This window comes from Hippoglossus stenolepis, chromosome 19, assembly GCF_022539355.2.
Source record: "Hippoglossus stenolepis isolate QCI-W04-F060 chromosome 19, HSTE1.2, whole genome shotgun sequence".
Lineage (NCBI taxonomy): Eukaryota > Metazoa > Chordata > Actinopteri > Pleuronectiformes > Pleuronectidae > Hippoglossus > Hippoglossus stenolepis.
In genome coordinates this window covers 12,966,274-12,985,003 of record NC_061501.1, presented here as the reverse complement: position 1 = coordinate 12,985,003, position 18,730 = coordinate 12,966,274, and the positions used below count along the sequence as shown (strand labels likewise).

Below are 18,730 nucleotides of genomic sequence, written 5' to 3'. Positions count from 1 at the left end.
CACACAAACAAACGGACAGACGTGAAAACATAACCTGATGGGTGGAGGTAATAATGATAAACGGTGAATGATGAACATGAATTCACTTGAATTCACTTTTCAAAAACATGATGGAGTGACATTTTATCACAAGACAACAAAATAAACTCACACAGGAAATAGTCTTAGACCTTTGATTTATTAAGTTAAATGTACAAAAGATCAATGACATGATACATTTCATGTTTCAAGGCTTTGTCATTAAGACAAAACAGACTGTCCCAATCAAAAGCCTCCCAGCCTCGTCATACTGCCGACCAGCTCTCAAAGAGACAACCATACATCCTCCTGTCTAAATCACAGTACAATCTACTGTATAACGTAGCTATTTCATCAAATAGATTTGTATATAATGTAAAAGAAAATTTCATACAAAAGTGCGAAACAATATGTATTTACAGGTATAATCTTTTTTTTTTTTTTTTTTCTCTCTGTATAAAAGAACTTCAGCAAGTCCTGTGTGTGCTCTCTCTACTGAACGACTGCTCGTCTTATTAAGAAGCTTCCCGCTTTGGCAGTGAACATTTGTGTTTACAAGCAGATTCAGATAAGGCACTGGCAAAGGCAAAGAAAAAAAAAAGATTTGATCATTCTTTTTTTAAGTGCCACTGTTATTACAGCAAGTCACTAAAGTCCAACATCAGCCCCTCCCCCCCCTTCCCCCAGGTAGTTTCATCTCATCTCCACTTTAAAGAATACAGCATTTAGCCCCCGTCTTTCCATCTCCACTTACATAATGCTTCAGCTCAGATGGCAAGACACCGTCAGACCTGGTATTAACATCCATCCTGATCCATCCTCACTGCGGCCTGAGAGCCGATCACTCTGACCACATACGGAGGTGTTCTGGGATGCATGTGGTCTTTTTGCTGTGTGAACACAAATGTGTCCTGGGCCCGGATGAAGTGCAGCCGGTGCCTACTCCGCTGACGTCCTCTGACCCGTCCCAGTTTCACAATGAACTAGAATAGCCCTCATAACATCACACATCTTCACCATGGCCCAACAGTTCCCTCAAATTCAATCAAGCTGCACCACCTTTCACACACTCATAGATATCAGTCGCCTAAATGTTTCCTGGGAAATTGGTGAACATGTAAAAAATAAAAAAATCCTGCATTGTCATACAAAGTGCCAAAACAACTCCTGGATCTACACCAAAATTAAAAGGTGATCTGTACCACCATTATCCACCAGGTTTTTTGGTAATCCATCCAGTAGCTTTTGTGTAATGCTGCTAAACAACAGAACAAATGCTGATGAGAACATAACCTCTTTGGTGAAGGTAATCGAACACTTCTCAGTGTCCGTACGATTTAACACTGACCACCACGTAATAATCAATACTGTTTTCAAATAGTTGAACTCTTTCTTCATAGTAGATCTGTGCGCAGCTCTTTGATTCACTCCGCCCCTCCTGACTCCGCTTTCTCCCTTTCGCTCTCTGCTCTCGCTCACACCAGCACAGACACAAACACACAGACATTGTCATCGGACGCGTCTGTGAACTCAAACTGGGTAAAAACCACATCATTCGGTCTTCACGAACAGAAAGGAAGTATGTGATTATTTGCATATAGAGCAGAGAGTCCGATCACAGGAGGCACATGCAGGACACATTTGAATACCACATGTGAACAGAAGAACTTCGTCGTCTTGTGACCGGATCTGTCAGGACGGACGTCATTACCAGGTCTTAAGCGAGGTGTGCTGTCATCATTCAGATAACGTGACGAGCAAAGTAAAGGCATGGAGGTGACTGGATTCATATCGACACTACGACAATAAAAAAAAAAGAAGAAAACTGTAAATGAGAAGCTTCCTTCATGCAGAATTCATGATCTTTCTTCTTTGTAGAAACACAATGTGATGTCGATGCGTCTGATTTTGGTCCGTGCAGTCTACTTTGCACAAAGCTGCCATAACGTAGAAAAGGCTATAGGGCTCTGAGGTGACAGAAGGATCCGTCGTGACTAACACTGTACACGAACTCACGGAAAGCTTCTGTCTCTGCAACATTTCTTTGGCCACGTCTGAATGGAACAAGGCTCGCTGCACGGGACGCCGGAATGGATGTCACAGAGTGTTGGTATTGCTTAGCAGACATTGCACACTAATGCAAACGTTTGGTTCTTTCTTCTTTTCTTTCTTTACATCAGAACAAACTACGCAACTTTCTTTTTATTAAGTCATATGAAAATGCATGAAATAGAAAAATATCTCCTCGGTTGATTATCTTGCATGTTGGAAACGTCTGAATGCATGATATCAAAAGTGCAACGTTGACTGTCCTTCTACGTGGGGCTGTGAGTGCTATGAAAATAGGGTGATGTGAACCTCTAAGATGTTAAAAAAAGACATTCTTACTTACAAACTCTTATTGTAAGGCGTTGACGAAAAATAAGTTGATATTTGTTTTTAGGCGACCACCCACATAGAATAGAAAACTCTTCTGCTAGGATGACTTTGTATGTGTCATATAAAAATATTTTTACCATCCTGGTTTCACTCACAGCTAACTTAAGACTGGTGAGTAACTTACAGTACTATCAGATGTGATCAGTGTCACCAGTAAGTCACGGTTACGTAGTTCCTGGCCGATCCAAGACACTGTTCTGCAGCAGTAGAGTGTGAAGACCCAGAAAATGTGAGACATCGCTTCTCTCTCTAACTCAGGTCACTTTTCCTGCTCTTGATAAAGGACAGCAGTCTCTGCAGCTCGTGAGACTGCTAAGTGCTTTCTCGTCAGTCCCGTCCTGAGGGAACTCGCTGCGATGCCTCGGAGGACTCTGCAGGTCTGACAGCAGTCAACCTGGCCTCTCGGTGAATAATCCGGGGTTCAGCTAGTTGGTGAAAAATGCAGGGGTCCCGACAAGGCAGACACTGGTGATGGACTACAGGGCAGGAAGTTGGAGTGGTGCTGAGCCCTGGAGCCTGGTGACAGGGTGGGAGGGGGCGCCCTGGGGACGGGGCGGGCCGGGCCGGAGAGGAGGGGAGGCATTGGGGCCGCGGAGGCCTCGCAGGCAGGGGAGGGGATTGGGGTCCGCAGGCCTCAGAAGCAGCCCTGGACAAACGGGTGGCTGAGGAGGACATCCGCAGTGGGCCGCCACTTCTCCTCCACAAACACCTGCCGCAGGTAGTCCCTGCAAGCGTCCGACACGCTATCGGGAAGGATGGGCTTCGTAGGCTGGGTGGCGATCTTAAAAATGGCCGCCATGGCCTCATACTCGGCCCAAGGAGGTTTCTGGGTCAGCATTTCCACAACCGTGCAGGCAACACTCCTACGGACAAAAAGAAACATCCAGCAGAGTCGGTTAAATGTCAGAACATCTTATATAATCAAGCTGGCATCAAATATTAGTTAAAATGAAGTATAATTGTATATATCTATTTATATAATGAGATAGTCATGGTACGGACTGGGGTTAGGGTTTTAGTCGATTTTACTGTTAATCCAAATCTCAGTTTAATAACAATTTGATAAAAAAAAAAAAAAATGCAATAAAAAAAGAAAGAGCTTTTCTGCTACATGCACAAGATCTGTGACATTCTTTGTAAAAACTGCGACAAAGAATCTAATCTTTATAAATACATATATTACATATTCATATTCATGTGTCCCTTTATAGATGTAGCATTCCAATAATGTGCCAACAATCCACACATCTTTAACAGCTGAAATGCACTAAAAATTATATTATATTCAATTTGTTTTGCATTTACACTTTATTTTACTGTTGTTCATGTTGATTTATTCACCTCTGCCCTGTATTGACATGTTTAAAGTTATTTGCTCACATAAAAACCTCCACCACTGTTCCCACTGAGTTTATTGCTTTGCCACCCAACTGCAGAAATACTTTTACTGTGTATGTTTGAGCCTCAACAGTCTAACGTCCCCTTCGGGCCTCGTCACAGTTCCATTCCTTACCATACATCAGCTTTCCGGCCGTACCCCTCCCCGTTGATAACTTCCGGGCTCATCCAGTAGGGGGTGCCAGTGACGGACTTGATCCCTGTACCAGACATGCAGATGGTCTGGATGCGTTTGCTGGCTCCAAAGTCTCCCAGCTTCACGTTCCCCGAGGAGTCTCTCAGGATGTTAGCACCTGGTGGTACGACACAAAGTTCCGCTCAGAGTTATTGAAGAGCCTCCCGAGTGCCGTCAATATCCTTTAAGGGTTACCCTGACAGTTCGGAGGTTCTATAAATGTAGCTGGCCATTACGGTGTGGTTACAAAGTGCCCGTGCCAGCACTTTATCTGACAGACGGAGGAAAGTTAACTTTTCCTATGGTTGGACTGAGTGTGGGCTGACGGAACTCTGGGAGACTAATTTTTAAAATGCTAAATTACACCTTTTAGCAAACTTCATGTAAGCACTCCACTGACTCAACTCTGCAAACACTGAAGTTTATCTTTCTTTCACTTTCCCCTCTGATTTACACCAAGTGGTAAATAAAAAACGCTGAATAAACTGTTTGCTCTGCACTGATCAAAGCCCAAACTTTCTCCTGCCTCCCTCCTCAGTAGTTTTCCAACACGGAGCTGCGTCTTTCCCATTTCCTGCAGACGCTGTTTGATCAGTGACTAATGTCCACCGCTCACTCTACACCCCGTGCAGGACAGAGGGGTGAAGAGAGGAGATCGAGATGAAAAAGAAAAGCTGCAGCCCTCCACTCTTCACTTCTTCAATCACATGTTTCCACTGCCTGTACATTTGTTGTGAGAATGGGAGACTTTCTAATAAATCATGTGAACCATGGCTCTCGGGATCGTTACATTCACAGACACTTTACAGTCTCACGTCGTGGCTGCGATGCCAAGCTCTCTAACCACATGTGCTGACAGTTCTTTTACTCCATACAGAGCAGCTCTTGTGAGGTGAGATGAGCACGCAACATGTATTACACACGAAGAGCATTTGTAAGAGAAAGATGATCCCACCCACGTCCTGTATAAGCCCATAGAGGCCAGCTCTGTCCCGTGAGACCTGCTGCACTTTTTCCCCACCAGTCAGTATATTTCCCTCCTGTCGGCCGTGGCTGAATGAAGCGGTGACTCCCAGACTAAAGCCTTTCCATCCGCTGATGAACATTTTTAGACCGGCTGATTTCACCAGCACGAAGCCTAAAATATCTCAAAGGGGAGTTCAAAATAGCACTTTTCTTTTTCCAGACAGACTGTAGATGATGAAAACCCAAATGAGGAAATGTCACGGAGAGTTAAATGAATGAACCTGTAGTTTTCTCAGAACTGGTCATTGCAATATGAAGCATCGAGACATCTCATTTCCTGTTGTGTGGGTGTGTGCTGGTTACAAATCAGACGAAGGCCCCGTTATTAACATGCGTCCTGAGAGATCTGTTCCCATGTGGACAGCGTCAAGTCCGTCTGCTACTCCTGCCATTAAAATGGGTCCTGAATGTGTCTCCTGTGAGCACATCTCACTTCCCTGCTCTATATGCAAATCATGTGCGTCATTTGTGTTCACGAACACTAAATGAAGACGTTGATGATAACATTTGTGTCGGCGTCAGCGAGGGATAGAGAGAAAGAGAGTGGAGTCAGGACAGAGCTGCAGAACTACTCATACTGTGGCCCCATGCGCCCCAGACCACCTCCTAATGTGGTCTGAGTGATCCAGTCTCAGGACGGAGCTGGGTGCGTTCAGTCCAGAACTTAACGCCGACCACTTGTGATCGGATCACTTAGGATGGATATTAATACCAGGTCTTCTAATGGTGGAGGGATGCGGTATGGGTCAGGGAAGAACCCATTACATTTTAGTGTGGATCTGGATCAGGGGGCAGATCCAGGAATATTTTTTCCACTCTCTTTAACATTATGAGATTGATTCCTCAGAGAATAATTCATGGATCTTGATGAAAAGAAAGAATCAGGCGGATCCGGTCAATTTAAATGTGGTTTCAAAAGGGCCTTGGTGGGGGTGTTCTCTACCGAGTGTCCTTCTAGTTGTGACCGTTTCACTCACCTTTAATGTCTCTGTGTACAATCATGTTGCTGTGCAGGTAGGAGACTCCTTGGAGGATCTGTCTGGTGTATCTCCTCGTCACCTTCTCCGTCAGTGCCCCATAGGCTTTAAGTTGGTCCTTTATTGAGCCCTGAGGAGACAGAGAGAGAAACAGAAAGTCAGTGAGAGACTGAGTAGAACTCAGGAAGGTTAAGAAAAGCTTTTATTATCTTTACTCTATTGTCAGTGTGTTTTTGAGCTCTGTGAGCGATGGAAGAGAAACGGTTCTGGTGTGATTCTAAGGAAAATGTTGTTGTTCCAGCTGAGGCTGATTTATTTTGTTTCATTGGGGAAAAGACGCCTCTGAGCCAAGTTTTAAGTACAAACACCGAGAATATAAACACACAACGCGCTGAAAGAAACTTGCTCGATTCTGAGTCCAAACACCTTCGACGTCCTGCATTTCCTTTCATTTCCTGTTTTCATTTCCTCGCGAGGAAAACGACCTGATCTGCTAACACCTGTGACGCACTTTTGGACTTGAGCAGCGAAGGAAAAAAATTTAAAAAGCTCCCTCTTCAGTTTCAGCTGTCAACAAGACACCTCAACATCTCTGCTTGCCCCCCCCCCCTCTCCCTCAGGCCTCTAAAGTGTTATCGGCCGGCCACAGCGGTGCAGCAGCGCTCGCACACACAAACTCTTGGCTTTGTCACCTCCCCTCTCGCTCCTGCCAGGACTCGAGTGAAAACATAAACATTTCCAATTTCCAGACAATGTGTGACTAAGACACTCAATGCCACTCAGAAAAAAAAAAAAATACACCCTAGTAAATATTAAAAACAGGCTGCGGGTCCACAGGCGACAGCAGCTCATTAAGTCGCTCATTTAGCGAGAAAATGATCTCATAAACTGAGCAGTTCTGCTGACATCAACCACTGAGGTGTTTGTTGACAGCTGGTGACATTTCAGAATTGGTTTTGAGCAGATGTGGCCGGTATGGGTTTGATTTGATGTTTGTCTTAAAATGTCTGTGCACCTATCTCCACAGCCAAACGGCTACAAAAAAATATGTGACATTCGCCGACTTTTATACTTTACTGCAGCTCAGTCAAACTTTCCGCACGACAATGTGACTTTAATATATTTAATCGCAGAATACGCACCCCAGGCATAAACTCGACAAATATGGTGAGTTTTCTCTGCTCCAGGTCCCGAAGACAACCGTAGTACTGAACAATCCGCTCATGGCGCAGATTCTTCAGCAGCTGAATCTCACACTCCAGAGCATTCACCTCCTGCAGAGAAGAAGAGACACAAGAACAAAATTTGAATTCAACTTTAATCTGAACCCCGTCTTATGTCCTAAAATACAAGCAGAGTGTCACTTCTTCCAGATGTGAGCGGTTCTCTCTCACCTTGCTGGTTTCCTGACAGTCCGGATCAAACGGCACCTGCTTGGCGGCGAGCTCGTGTCCCGCGTCGGCGTCATAGCAGAGGTAGACCTCCCCGAACGCCCCGCGACCCAGCAGCTTTCCTTGTCGCCAGTTGACTGGCGCCCGCGGTGCTGCAGACACAAAACACCACATGATGAAAATCCACCAGTAATTCTTTTTCTTGCTAATCTCCCACAGGGCAGCCAGATCCACTGTGATATACTGATTTGAGCAAACTCTAAAGCATGCGTCCAAATCCACCACAAGACCCCGATTGTAATTCGCACAGTCACTTCACCGGGTCCAGACGTCAAATCTGTGCAGGGGCGTTAAATAATTCCCACCGCAGACCCTCTCTCAGAGTGGGAAACCCCAGATATATGAGTCAAACCACGTTCAGCCTGGGGAAAAGATGTCAAACCCCAGAAAAGATCATCTCAGCAACTCTCATCTTCACAGGCCCAGACTCTGAGACTTTGTCCTGGTTTTAACAGGCTTCTTTGTGGCCGCCGGGTTAGACGGTTTCGATCGTGTGTGGGTGAGAAGGACACTGAACTGACACGTCGACCACAGACTGCGGAGCTGAACTTTCTTTTCATGACAGAGACAGTTTCTGGGCAAACGGCAGCCGTACGTTGAAGGAGCACAGATGTGAAGAGTGCGTGTGTGACACAGCTCATTCTGTCTGGTACGACGTACAGTACTGATGAGCATTATTTCTGCTCCCTCTTATGTCTACTATGTCTAATAAACCACTAAAACATGTTTGACAGAGTATTTACTGGAAATCCTTGTTTTGGTTTGACCCATTCTGACATAAAACATTAACAACTCCAGACATTTCAATGTTTGACTTGTTCAAATAACAACACCCCTCTCACCACACTCTCACCACACTTTTTCACTGTCAATTTTCCTTATTCCCTGTCTGAGTGGTTTTGTATTTTGTCGTGCATCTACTTTCCTCAACTTCTTTTATTCTTTATGTCCCTGGATGCTTTTCAACTAATCATTAAACTTTTAATAGTGTCAACACTTTTTTACTTTGAGAGATAAAACCACATTTTCTAAAAAATACTTCTTAATTAACAAAAGAAGCCAAATTCTTAAGTGTTTTATCTCCTCCAGAAACGAAGAGTCATACAAAACAACGCCTACTAAAAATGCAGTTTAAAATGAAATACAAATTAGTCTTAATTAGAAATGATGTAATCCCTGATAGACGCACTGCACACTGAGGATTGAACCCTCCTGCAGCAGCCGCAGGTTCGACTCTGACTCTGCCCTTTGCTTCATGTCTTCCCAGCCTTTTCTCCCCATTTCACTCTTACTGTCCTGTCATTAAAGGTAAAATACCTCAAATATAGCTTTAAAAAAACAAAGGAATAATCTCATAACTATTGTTGTCACCCAGGTTCGTCCCACGATTCTGACTGAGATTACATATCTGATGATTTTACTCAACTATTCTAGACCAGCTTTCAGCCCCTGACACGTTTTGATAGATTTATTACTTCCAGGGGGGGAATGTGTTACGAAACGCTGCACATGTTCATAAAAACATACTAATACATGCAAAAAGAATACAGTTGGAATATGGTTGTAAATACACATAAATCATGAGTGCACTGAAGTAGAAACTCTAAACACCTCTGAACTGTTCCTCTCTGGGTTAAATGCGTCTGATTATCCACAGGAACCAGACAAACACAACAACGCTCCGCAACAAAAGGCCCAGAGACGCAGTTTATTCGAAAGTGTTTGTGTGTTTTAATTTCTCCTTCCCGCTCCTTCTCTTAAATTCTCCTTCCCGTCCCTGTATTTCAAAGGATTACTCTACTCACACTTGGCCGCACCAATCTGGCAGCTCTTGTCAGAGCTGCGGCCCAGCGAGCGCAGGTCGCTGTACTGCAGCGTACTGTCTCCGTTATAACTGCGTGTGCGACTGGAGGGAACCAGCTGAAACAGGTTCTCCTGTGGCATGAAGCTCCGGGGAAGCGTCCTGCGACCTGAAAACACACACGTACAAAAAGAGGAGACACATTAATGACTTTACAAGCACTGGCCACTGCATCTTTTGTTGTTTCTGTGATTTGTTTTTACAGTTTTCTCACAGTCGCTCTACAGGTGCTGTGCATTGACTGAGCTCTCGGCCAAGACTCGGGGCCAGCTAGAGCAAGAGTGCCTCTCGCCACTCCGTCCCACTTCCCCTCAGACAGGAAGCAGGGCGCTGTGTTTTTATACAAGTTTGGGTTCACCACAGGGAAACGTAAATCATTGCTAGCCAAGGTTAGCCTCTGAGTAAGCAATTACTAGCAGCTGCCTGGAACAGCAAGCCAGCACTTTGTGCACCACATCTACACAGGGCACGAAAGAAAAAGTCAAAGAGGTCAACGATATCAAAAAATAATCTGGAAGTAGAATGTGAAGAGGAGGCCCTGAGAAGAATAAAATCCTGTATTATGTATGTGAGGTTAAGAAAATCTGATGTGTGTGTGTGTCTGTGTTGCCCCGTGTTGAACCATAGCAACATATCTGTTTAATCTGTGTAACAGTAGTGTTGTTGTTGTTTCTTACGGTCTCCGTAATCCTTGCTGCGATTTGGCAACTGGAACTGGCGAGGGAAAGTCCCCCCTTTCCCGTGGCGACCTGGAGAGGGAGCAGTGAGGCAGAGCAGTTGGTTAGGGAAGCGAGCGAAGACTCAGCAGCTCACATCACAGCTGGGTTTTCTCAGTTTGTAGTCACTGTACTTCTCAGTTTACAGCCGTGTGTGTTGTTTCACAGACTCAATAATGCAGGATTGAGACGCGTGCACCGACTTTTTGACGAGTGCTGTGACAGAAGTAAATTCTTTCATGAACCTATCACATGTGGCAGACACGGCATTGCTTTGGCTCATCCCAGCATGTCAAATCAAAGTCGGGTTCAGAGGCGGCGGGAGGGAAGACGGTTTTTCACACGCTGAACAGAGCAGTTGTATCGCCTCGCTGCAGCCCAGAGAGACACTGAAAACAGCTCATGTGCACGAGCTTAGCCTCAGCTCTCAACCCAGCGGAGCAGTAAGTAAAGGCAGGTGGGGAGCACTGCTGACGTAGGCCAGGGCTGACACTCTCTCCCTCCCTCACACACACACACACACACACACACACACACACACACACACACACACACACACACACACACACACACACACACACACACACACACACACACACACACACACACACACACACACACACACACACACACACACACACACACACACACAGAATGGAGAGCATCGGAGCCACTTGCAATTGAAAACAGCTGTTCTGTGAGATGACTGCCTCCCCTCGCGCTGTTTTTGTGGCCGTATCCCATGGAGACGGGAGTTATTTTTTGTGTTTGGCAGTGCGGGATGGAGAGGAAAAATCTACTCATAGGGAATGGTAAACAAATACTGTAGCCCTCAGCAGGAAGGGCCACACAGCTCTATATCAGGGAGGGGAGAGTGTGTGTGTGTGTGTGTGTGTAGGCACGTGCGTGCATACGTGCTCAAGTGAGTCCTCAAGCACCGCTGCTGCAGCTACGCCAAGCTCCCATACTCCCAGTCGGTGTAGCACTCCCATATTTTAATTTACAGCGTGGGGATGATGCACGAGGAAGAAGAGTAAGAGCAGATTGGGAGAGCTGCTGCAGCTCCACTGTTCACCAGGATTAGTGCGGCGTTAACTGCCATCCTGCTCTATTTGATCTGGGTTCTGAAGGAAAAGGGGACAAACAGGGACCCCAGGGACGAGGAATAGACTAGCAGGGGGCATCGAGAGACGAGGGGATGGAGAGAGCGAGAGAGGGGGGAGGGGGGGGGAGGATCATGATAAAAGAGAGGCAACCAGAAATGTGTAAGGGACTGGAACCAGACGAAGAGGAAGGAGAGCAAGGGTGGGAGACACAAAAGATGAAAAAGAAGATGGGGAAAGTCGATAAAGAAGAGGATGAGTGGAAAGATGACGCAGCAAAAGTTATGATACTATCACTCATCTTATTTCCTCATCAGATGTAAAAAAAATACCGCCAGTAAAACATTACACATATTTAAGTATCCTTATTTTAAAAGTACAATGTGTAACTTTGCCCCTAAGAGTCTCTCAATCAAAACAAGAACAAAAAGCCTAGTTAGATGACGTTGTGAAGCAGCGTGGGATCATCGGAGCTGTTGTTGATTATCTACTCGGCGCAACTCAGGCACAAATCATGTTCACGGATGAGGTAATGTATTAAAGTTTTATAAAAGCCCAGTTACCCTGAATAAAATTTCTCTGAATTTGAACATTGTTAGAAACATTTTGAATAATTTAAGTACACAAGTAAACACAAGATATAACATAGGTGAAGTGTTTTTTAGTCATTTTAATGAAGAGCTGTATTATCATAACTTTAACTGTTGAATTATATATTCTCCTTATTATCCAACAGAAGGTCTGATGATCATTCAACACATCACACACCAAGAATAAAATACTGACAACTTGTGTTTTTGTCGTCGTTAGGGTAGTTGAAATTAATGTGTGTTTAGTCTGAAAACACAAAAAAAAGCTTAAAAGTACCTACTGTGAATTAGTGTTTCAAATTGTACAATGCAATCTCCCCCCAAGACACAAAAACATATTATGTGTAAGTGTGCTAGTGTTTACTATCACCCTGGTACTTTACTTTAGATTTTTGCCGAAGCCCAATACTGCCAAAAAGGAAAAGAAGAAAATACATGATATAGAATACAATAGTACTTGTGGTAAATCAAAATTATGAGATACTATGAGATAATGAGTGAAAAATTAGATATAAAGATTTTAACTCAGTTTGTACTTATAATTATTCCGTACATATGTTATATTATGTTACATGTTGTTACATATTTTATCTTTAAATATTAAAATATTATACAAGATAAAACTGTTAAATATCCTCTCCCTCCTCATTACTAATCTGTCAATGGAGAAACATTTTACGTAACCAGGAGCTACAGGAACAGAGCTTTCCTTCTGTTTCTGTGGAACTGATTGCGCGGCTTTAATCACCACAGAACAAAAAAAGTAAGAACTGAAAACTTTCTGAAAACGAACAAGTTCTTTACACCTCCCTTTATCTTCCTGTAGTGTTGGAGATGAGAACTCACACGACAGTGAGGATTAAATGTTTAGAAGTGCTGTGAATTTCTCTTTTCTTACCTTTGTATTCGTAGTTGAGGTTTAGGTAATTATTGTCACGGTTGTTCTGTGAGAACGGAGGGCTGAAATGACAAGAGAACAGGGGGGTATTGAATTAGATAAAGATAAGCTGAAAGTTGAGAAACTCGTTGCAACAACAATGGGAAAGTGAAAGTGAGGTTTGTGGTGCTGAATTGCTGAACTTGCAGCGAAGCTTTAATTTAATGACCGAATGTGGCGATGTACATCCAACCCCCCCCCCCAAACGCAACTTCCCACTCACCCTGGCCGTCTGTGGTCAGCCCTGCCCCGACGACCCGACCAGAGAGTGACGTCTCTGTGGACCGCAGGGCGGCGTGGGGCCACGAGACCCTGGATAAGGGGCACGCATGCCCGCTCGCAGGGAAAAGTTCCATGCACTCGTTTCCTGCCATTGTTCTGCAGCCTGGAGCCCAGATAAGCCTCGTGCAGGTAGAGCTGCTTCCGTCCTTCTCTCTCTCTCTCTCTCTCTCTCTCTCTCTCTCAACCTCGCTCACTTTTCTTTTCCTTTTGATAAATATTCCGTCTTTTCACTCTTCCACTTCACTCTCACTCTTTCACCACTTATTTTTTTGCCTCCATCAAGCATCTTCCTGCTCTCTCTTTCACATCTCCCACTCAGTCTCTGCTTCTCTCCCTCTCTCCCTCCCTCTCTCTTTCTCATGATAACGGAGGAATCCAGGCGTCCAGATAAGAGTTTTGTCGCTATGGCAACAGCAAAGTGACCTGATTCCTTTTCCACAAAGGCAGCCAAGGCAGGGTCATGCAGCTCTGCTGGCCTTTAACACCATTTACAAGCTCCACTGAGACCCTCGGGTTGCTTCTGTGTGTGAGTGTGAGTGTGTTTGTAACCTACACACTGACCACATGCTCCAAGTGTGAACAGGCACCAGGCCAAGTCTAATATCACTGCAAATAATGCCAGTAAGATTGTGTAATTCAAAAATATAAAACCACACAAACAAGGTTAAACACACACACACACACACACACACACACACACACACACACACACACACACACACACACACACACACACACACACACACACACACACACACACACACACACACACACACACACACACACACACACAGCGAGAGAGCATGGTGACTCACCTGTCCAGTGCCTGGTCTATTGATTGACAGCTGTTTGACAGTGAATTGTCTGCGCTCCCAAAGGGATCCAGCATCTGACAGATATAATAACACACAGGGCTCAAGTGTCAGAGAGCATCCAATCATGTGGGGTAGATTATAAAGCAGTGCAGGTAGAGTAGTGTGTACTACAGTGTGATATAAGTTAGTGGAGGGACGTAAGTCCTGTACGTCATGGACAATGTCATATTACATTTTTCCAGAGCAGCAACTTCTGCAGCTACTGATAGAACTACTACCACTAATGATAATAACTTCAGATTCATCGTTTTGGAGGATTACATTTTCCCATTTGTTGTGCTATGACACAGATTGTAATAAAAGATGGACGACGCATCTCCACCTCCTCCCAATATCCAGAAATTAAGCTAAAATATGCCAGATACTAACACCGCCATCTTGTGCATTTGGAGTCTGCGCAGTAGGGATCTGTGGATGGCCTCAATCTTTATATACAATGTGCAATACACATCAACATATGATAGAAAACAACTTCTCCTTTAAAATGCCTCAATGCAGTTAAACAAAGGAGACTCACTCAGGCCAAAAGGTCAGAAAATAAATGACTATTCTCTGTTTTTGCTCTTTGGTGAGTGGCCATGACAAGCACGGCTCTCTGGAGATGCCCCAGTTAAAGAATAATGGACAAGTCAGATGCAAACAAAGTCACTGCAGAGCAGAGCAGAGCGGTTTTCCTTCAAATGAGTCCAACAGAGGAAAGAAATCAAAACTTGACATTTATACAGACCCCTAGTGTGGGTTGTTAATAAGTTTAAGTTCAGTATACAAGACCATTGATTACATGAAAATTAAATTTTATATTAAACCCCCTCTGTTTATCCAGAGCATGGTTTAATATTGAGGCTTTTTCTTTTTTTAGGCTCTTACATTCCGGTCCAGGGTCTCGGGGATGAACTCCCCTTCACTGTGGATGCTGGTGTAAGAGCCCTGGCGGGCGATCTGCTGCTGCTCCTCTGGGACGCTGCCCGGCGGCGGGGACGTCCGACCTGTGTGGAGGGAGCCTGGGAAGGTGACAGAATTGAAAGAGAGAAACGAGGAAAGGAGGAACAGGAAGCAGCGAGTTTGAGGAGAACAAAAAGCAGAAATGATGGAAAGAGGATGAAGAGATGATGACGAGATGAAAACAAAGGGGAAGAGGAGAGAAAATGGCGCCACAGTGTTATTCATGGGTACAAGGATTACAGTACGAAAGATGACTGACTAAACCACACTGTCGCCACCTTTAACCTCAATTACTGTGACAAACGCTCCCCCGGCTGAGCTGTAACGGAGACTGAGCGCTCGTCCTTGACACAGTACGAAGACCTGCTGAAAGTCTGACTGTCACCGAGTGCACTGGCAGGGATACAACGAGGACAGGGCACTGAGACGTGTAGGATCAGTCAAAATATCGGAGTAAATAGTATTTTGACTAAAAGCCAAAACTCAGTTTTTTTCTGCCCGGTTCCCTCCCTCCCTCCATCCTCTCCTCTCCTCCCCTCCCGCTGCTATACGTCATTGAGGTACCCGGGCGCACATCACATCTTCACTCAACCATCCACTGTGACCGCTCTCCTGTCACCTTTCATCTGCCACCACACTCCCTCCTTCCCCGACTCGCAGGCTGGCGAGGGGGAAACTGACAGCGGGCGGGTAACTCTATACAATTTATACGAGCCGGGATGGTGACAGCACTGATGTTAATGGATCTTTGTGAGAAAGATTGGCGCCGACAGCGATCATAAAGTGTTTTCGGCTGCCAATGCGAAAATGCAAATTGCGACGCAGAAGCGGGTCGTTTGTGCGAGCGTCGTGAGGTTGATGTACGACTGAAACATTGACCTTTCTGGGTAGACCTGATACAAGGGGGAGCAGAAACATGCAGACCTGGGCGATCCGGGAGAGCTGAGCATCACACAGAGCGAAATAAACCTGCATGCTGGGTTACCAAACAACCAGGAGGGACAACAGAACCGGAGAGTGCCGTTGTTATCTGGCCGTGAAGCGTGACAAGACAAGAAAAGGACCTTTATCTGTCTTAAAGGAATAGTGTGACATTTTCAGATTTCTTGCACGAGCTAGATGAGAAGATTGAAACCACTCTCATATCCTGAGGTTAAACGTGAGGCTGCAGCTGCACGGCTACAGCTCAACTAACCATATGGAAACATGGGGAAACAAAAATATCTTCACAAGAACAAGAACTAGTATTATAATCCACTCTAAAATCCCATTTTAAAAATGCATGATACGTGATGCTGCTCTCGGACATGAACTCCAGAAATGATCTGTATGTGAGAAATGTCTGAGTCCGTTGCTTCGGACATTTTCTGGAACTATTCCTAGCTAGCCATTTCCTCTGTTTACAATCTTTACGCCAAGCATAACTGGTCGCCTGCTGCATCTTTATTCTGAAGGGACAGCTATGAGAATAATATCAAAGTTCAAACTAATGGAGGTGGATTAAGATGTGATGATGATTCAGGCCGAGAGCTGCTTGGTATGAGAGGAGAAACTTGTCCTTGCTTTGACCCGTCATCTCTCTGTCTGATGAAGTTGTCACTTTCACCTCCAATTTGCATTTTTCTGTTGGGACGAAGCGTGCCCCTCATCCTTCCATTAACATTCCTATGACAATGGCTTCACTCTGTGTTGTAAATTGACACCGACAGGCCACCCCTGAGGCTTAATCAGGAGAACAAGGAACCTTGACATCAGCGGGATTCTGCTTTGCTATTTTACTCTGCTGCCTCACTTCTCTCTCCTTGTACCCCGTTTGATACGAAAATGTGGTTTTGTAGAAATTACGTCAAACAGCTCTTCTGATCAGAGTGGATCTCTGTGTGTGTTTCTGTGCGCCGGCTCACCCGTCGAGTGTTTGCGCACCCTCTCCGACCCCTTGAGCAGGGAGCCCTTCAAATCTCCCAGCGACCGCGATGATCTCATCTCGCTCTGGTTGTCCCTGCTGTTCACCTGTAGGTACTAGAGCGGAAAACCAGATAGGAAGTAGGAGAATGTGGAGAAGTGGATAAGAAAAGGAAGCAAGGACAACATTACATCATTGTCCATTTACATCATGCTGTCGCTGGAGGAAGTTTGTTTCCTCTATGTGACCAACTCAGAGGTTACAGGGTTTTAAAAAAAGACAATTACTTCATACAGCTGAGTAAAGTCTGTCGACAAGTGAGTAAGTTTCAGCTGTTTCTTTTCATGGTTGTTATGGAAACAATTCACACAATGACAGAGCTCAGAGACTGGATCTCAACACGCCAGCAGGACAGACATTGTATGTGTCGGTACAAATGCTGCTCAGTAAATGATTCACTCAGAACCGTGCACATCGTCAGGGACTCACATGGTTGTTCTTCGGAGTCTTGAGCAGTATCCTGAGCAGCCCGTTGATCCCTGAGCTGCAGCTCAACGTCAGCACCGCCTGATCCAGGTCTTCCTGGGTCTTCAGGGGCAGCAGCAACTGAAAGGACACGAAAACATACAGCACATGACCTTTCCTTCCCCATTGTTCCGTAACGAAGGCATGCAAATGCATAAGTGCACGCATGACGTACTGTGGATGTTGGTGTTGTTGTCATGCGAAAGTCTCATTAATCTGGCTGCAGTGATTCAGATGGGAAAAGGCTAAACAATGTACACATGTGTTGCAATGGAACCTGGATAAAGTATTAGCGACTTGTGCCATTCAAATCAGATTCACAACAGAAGTCAACGATCTCGACCAATTATTGTTTTACCTCTTTTTCCATAAAGAACATGTCCATCTGTTGGCCAAAGGCCTCGGTCACTTTCTGCATCAGCTCCTTGATCTTCAGCGGCCTCTGGAATGGGATGATGCTGCAGGGCAGAGAAGGGCAGCGGGGTCAGAGGTCGACAGTAGAAAGGTCACGTTTAGCTGCAGCTTCCGTAAACACAGACTCAGTGGTTCAGCTCAAGGTGAGTTTGACCAAATAAGCAGCTGGCCGCCCCAAAACCTCACAGTTTACTCACTATTTATAATCTTATCAACAAGCTCAGTGCAAAGTAAAATGGAGCAGTAGAGAAAAACAGATGCTCGATTTTTTCCTCTTTTTTTTACCTTTTGTGGTTTTCTGCAGCCCATTGTCTCTTTAAAATATGTTTAAGTTGAATGACCATCTAAGAAATCCCCATTTTATTTCAGTGTTTCCATGGTAACGAGGGTAAAAATGAACGGGTCAAGTGGGTCAAGGAGAGGAGTGAGCCGAGCAACCAAGACGAGATGAAAACAGAGCGCAGCAGAGTAAACCCCTGTGATGTATATAAACGTCTTATCAACTGTATGCCTACGTGTACGACTGAGTATACACACTTGGTCTGTCTGTGCGAGTCTGACCTTATCAGCGAGTGTTTGCAGTGTGTGTATATATGGTTTGGATGTGTGTTTGTAAAAGTCTACATGCATGAGTGTGCTTCCCAATCAGTGTGTGCATCGGACACTGTTTCAACACCACTGGGCCTCTCCACTAAGCCGGCACAAAGGCAGATGGGAAACTTCCTGAGAGGAAAGGGGAAAAAATCTGGAGCGGCAGCAAAAGCAGCAGGATGTGTGTCTTTCCCTCCTCTTTCAAAGAGTGACAGAGTGAAAGATACAGAGACGCGGAGATATTTACAGACTGAGAGAGAAAATAAAAGGAGACAGCCTGAGAAAATAAAGGAACGGACAAAGAGAGAGATTCTCCCTGACATTTCTTCTCCTCTCTCTTCTATCTATTTCTCCTCCCTCTCAGCTTTTGAAGAATCTGCAGCCCACCATCTCTTTTTAGTATCCTGATAAAGGACTTGTTTTTATCCCATCATTTCCTCATCAGAGGCCAAAGCTCTGCCTATCTTAATGACTGCTCATTGGTTCCCTCATTTGAGGAGAGGATTC

At 44.9% G+C, this 18,730-nt stretch overlaps 1 protein-coding gene across 1 annotated transcript in view; it reads right to left on the bottom strand.

Annotated features, from left to right (window-relative positions):
• Positions 1-159: 159 nt before the first annotated feature.
• Positions 160-18,730, bottom strand: part of map3k22 (mitogen-activated protein kinase kinase kinase 22) — a 39,857-nt gene continuing 21,286 nt past the window's right edge. The window contains exons 6-18 of the mRNA XM_035142396.2: positions 17,577-17,676; positions 17,183-17,299; positions 16,695-16,809; positions 14,716-14,849; positions 13,789-13,862; positions 12,653-12,714; positions 10,023-10,094; positions 9,290-9,454; positions 7,428-7,576; positions 7,176-7,307; positions 6,034-6,163; positions 3,971-4,148; positions 160-3,320 (exon numbers count right to left, since the gene is read on the bottom strand). Coding sequence (XP_034998287.2) covers positions 3,092-3,320; positions 3,971-4,148; positions 6,034-6,163; positions 7,176-7,307; positions 7,428-7,576; positions 9,290-9,454; positions 10,023-10,094; positions 12,653-12,714; positions 13,789-13,862; positions 14,716-14,849; positions 16,695-16,809; positions 17,183-17,299; positions 17,577-17,676 — 1,657 coding nt within the window. The 3' untranslated portion in view covers positions 160-3,091. The remainder of the gene's footprint in view (positions 3,321-3,970; positions 4,149-6,033; positions 6,164-7,175; positions 7,308-7,427; positions 7,577-9,289; positions 9,455-10,022; positions 10,095-12,652; positions 12,715-13,788; positions 13,863-14,715; positions 14,850-16,694; positions 16,810-17,182; positions 17,300-17,576; positions 17,677-18,730) is intronic.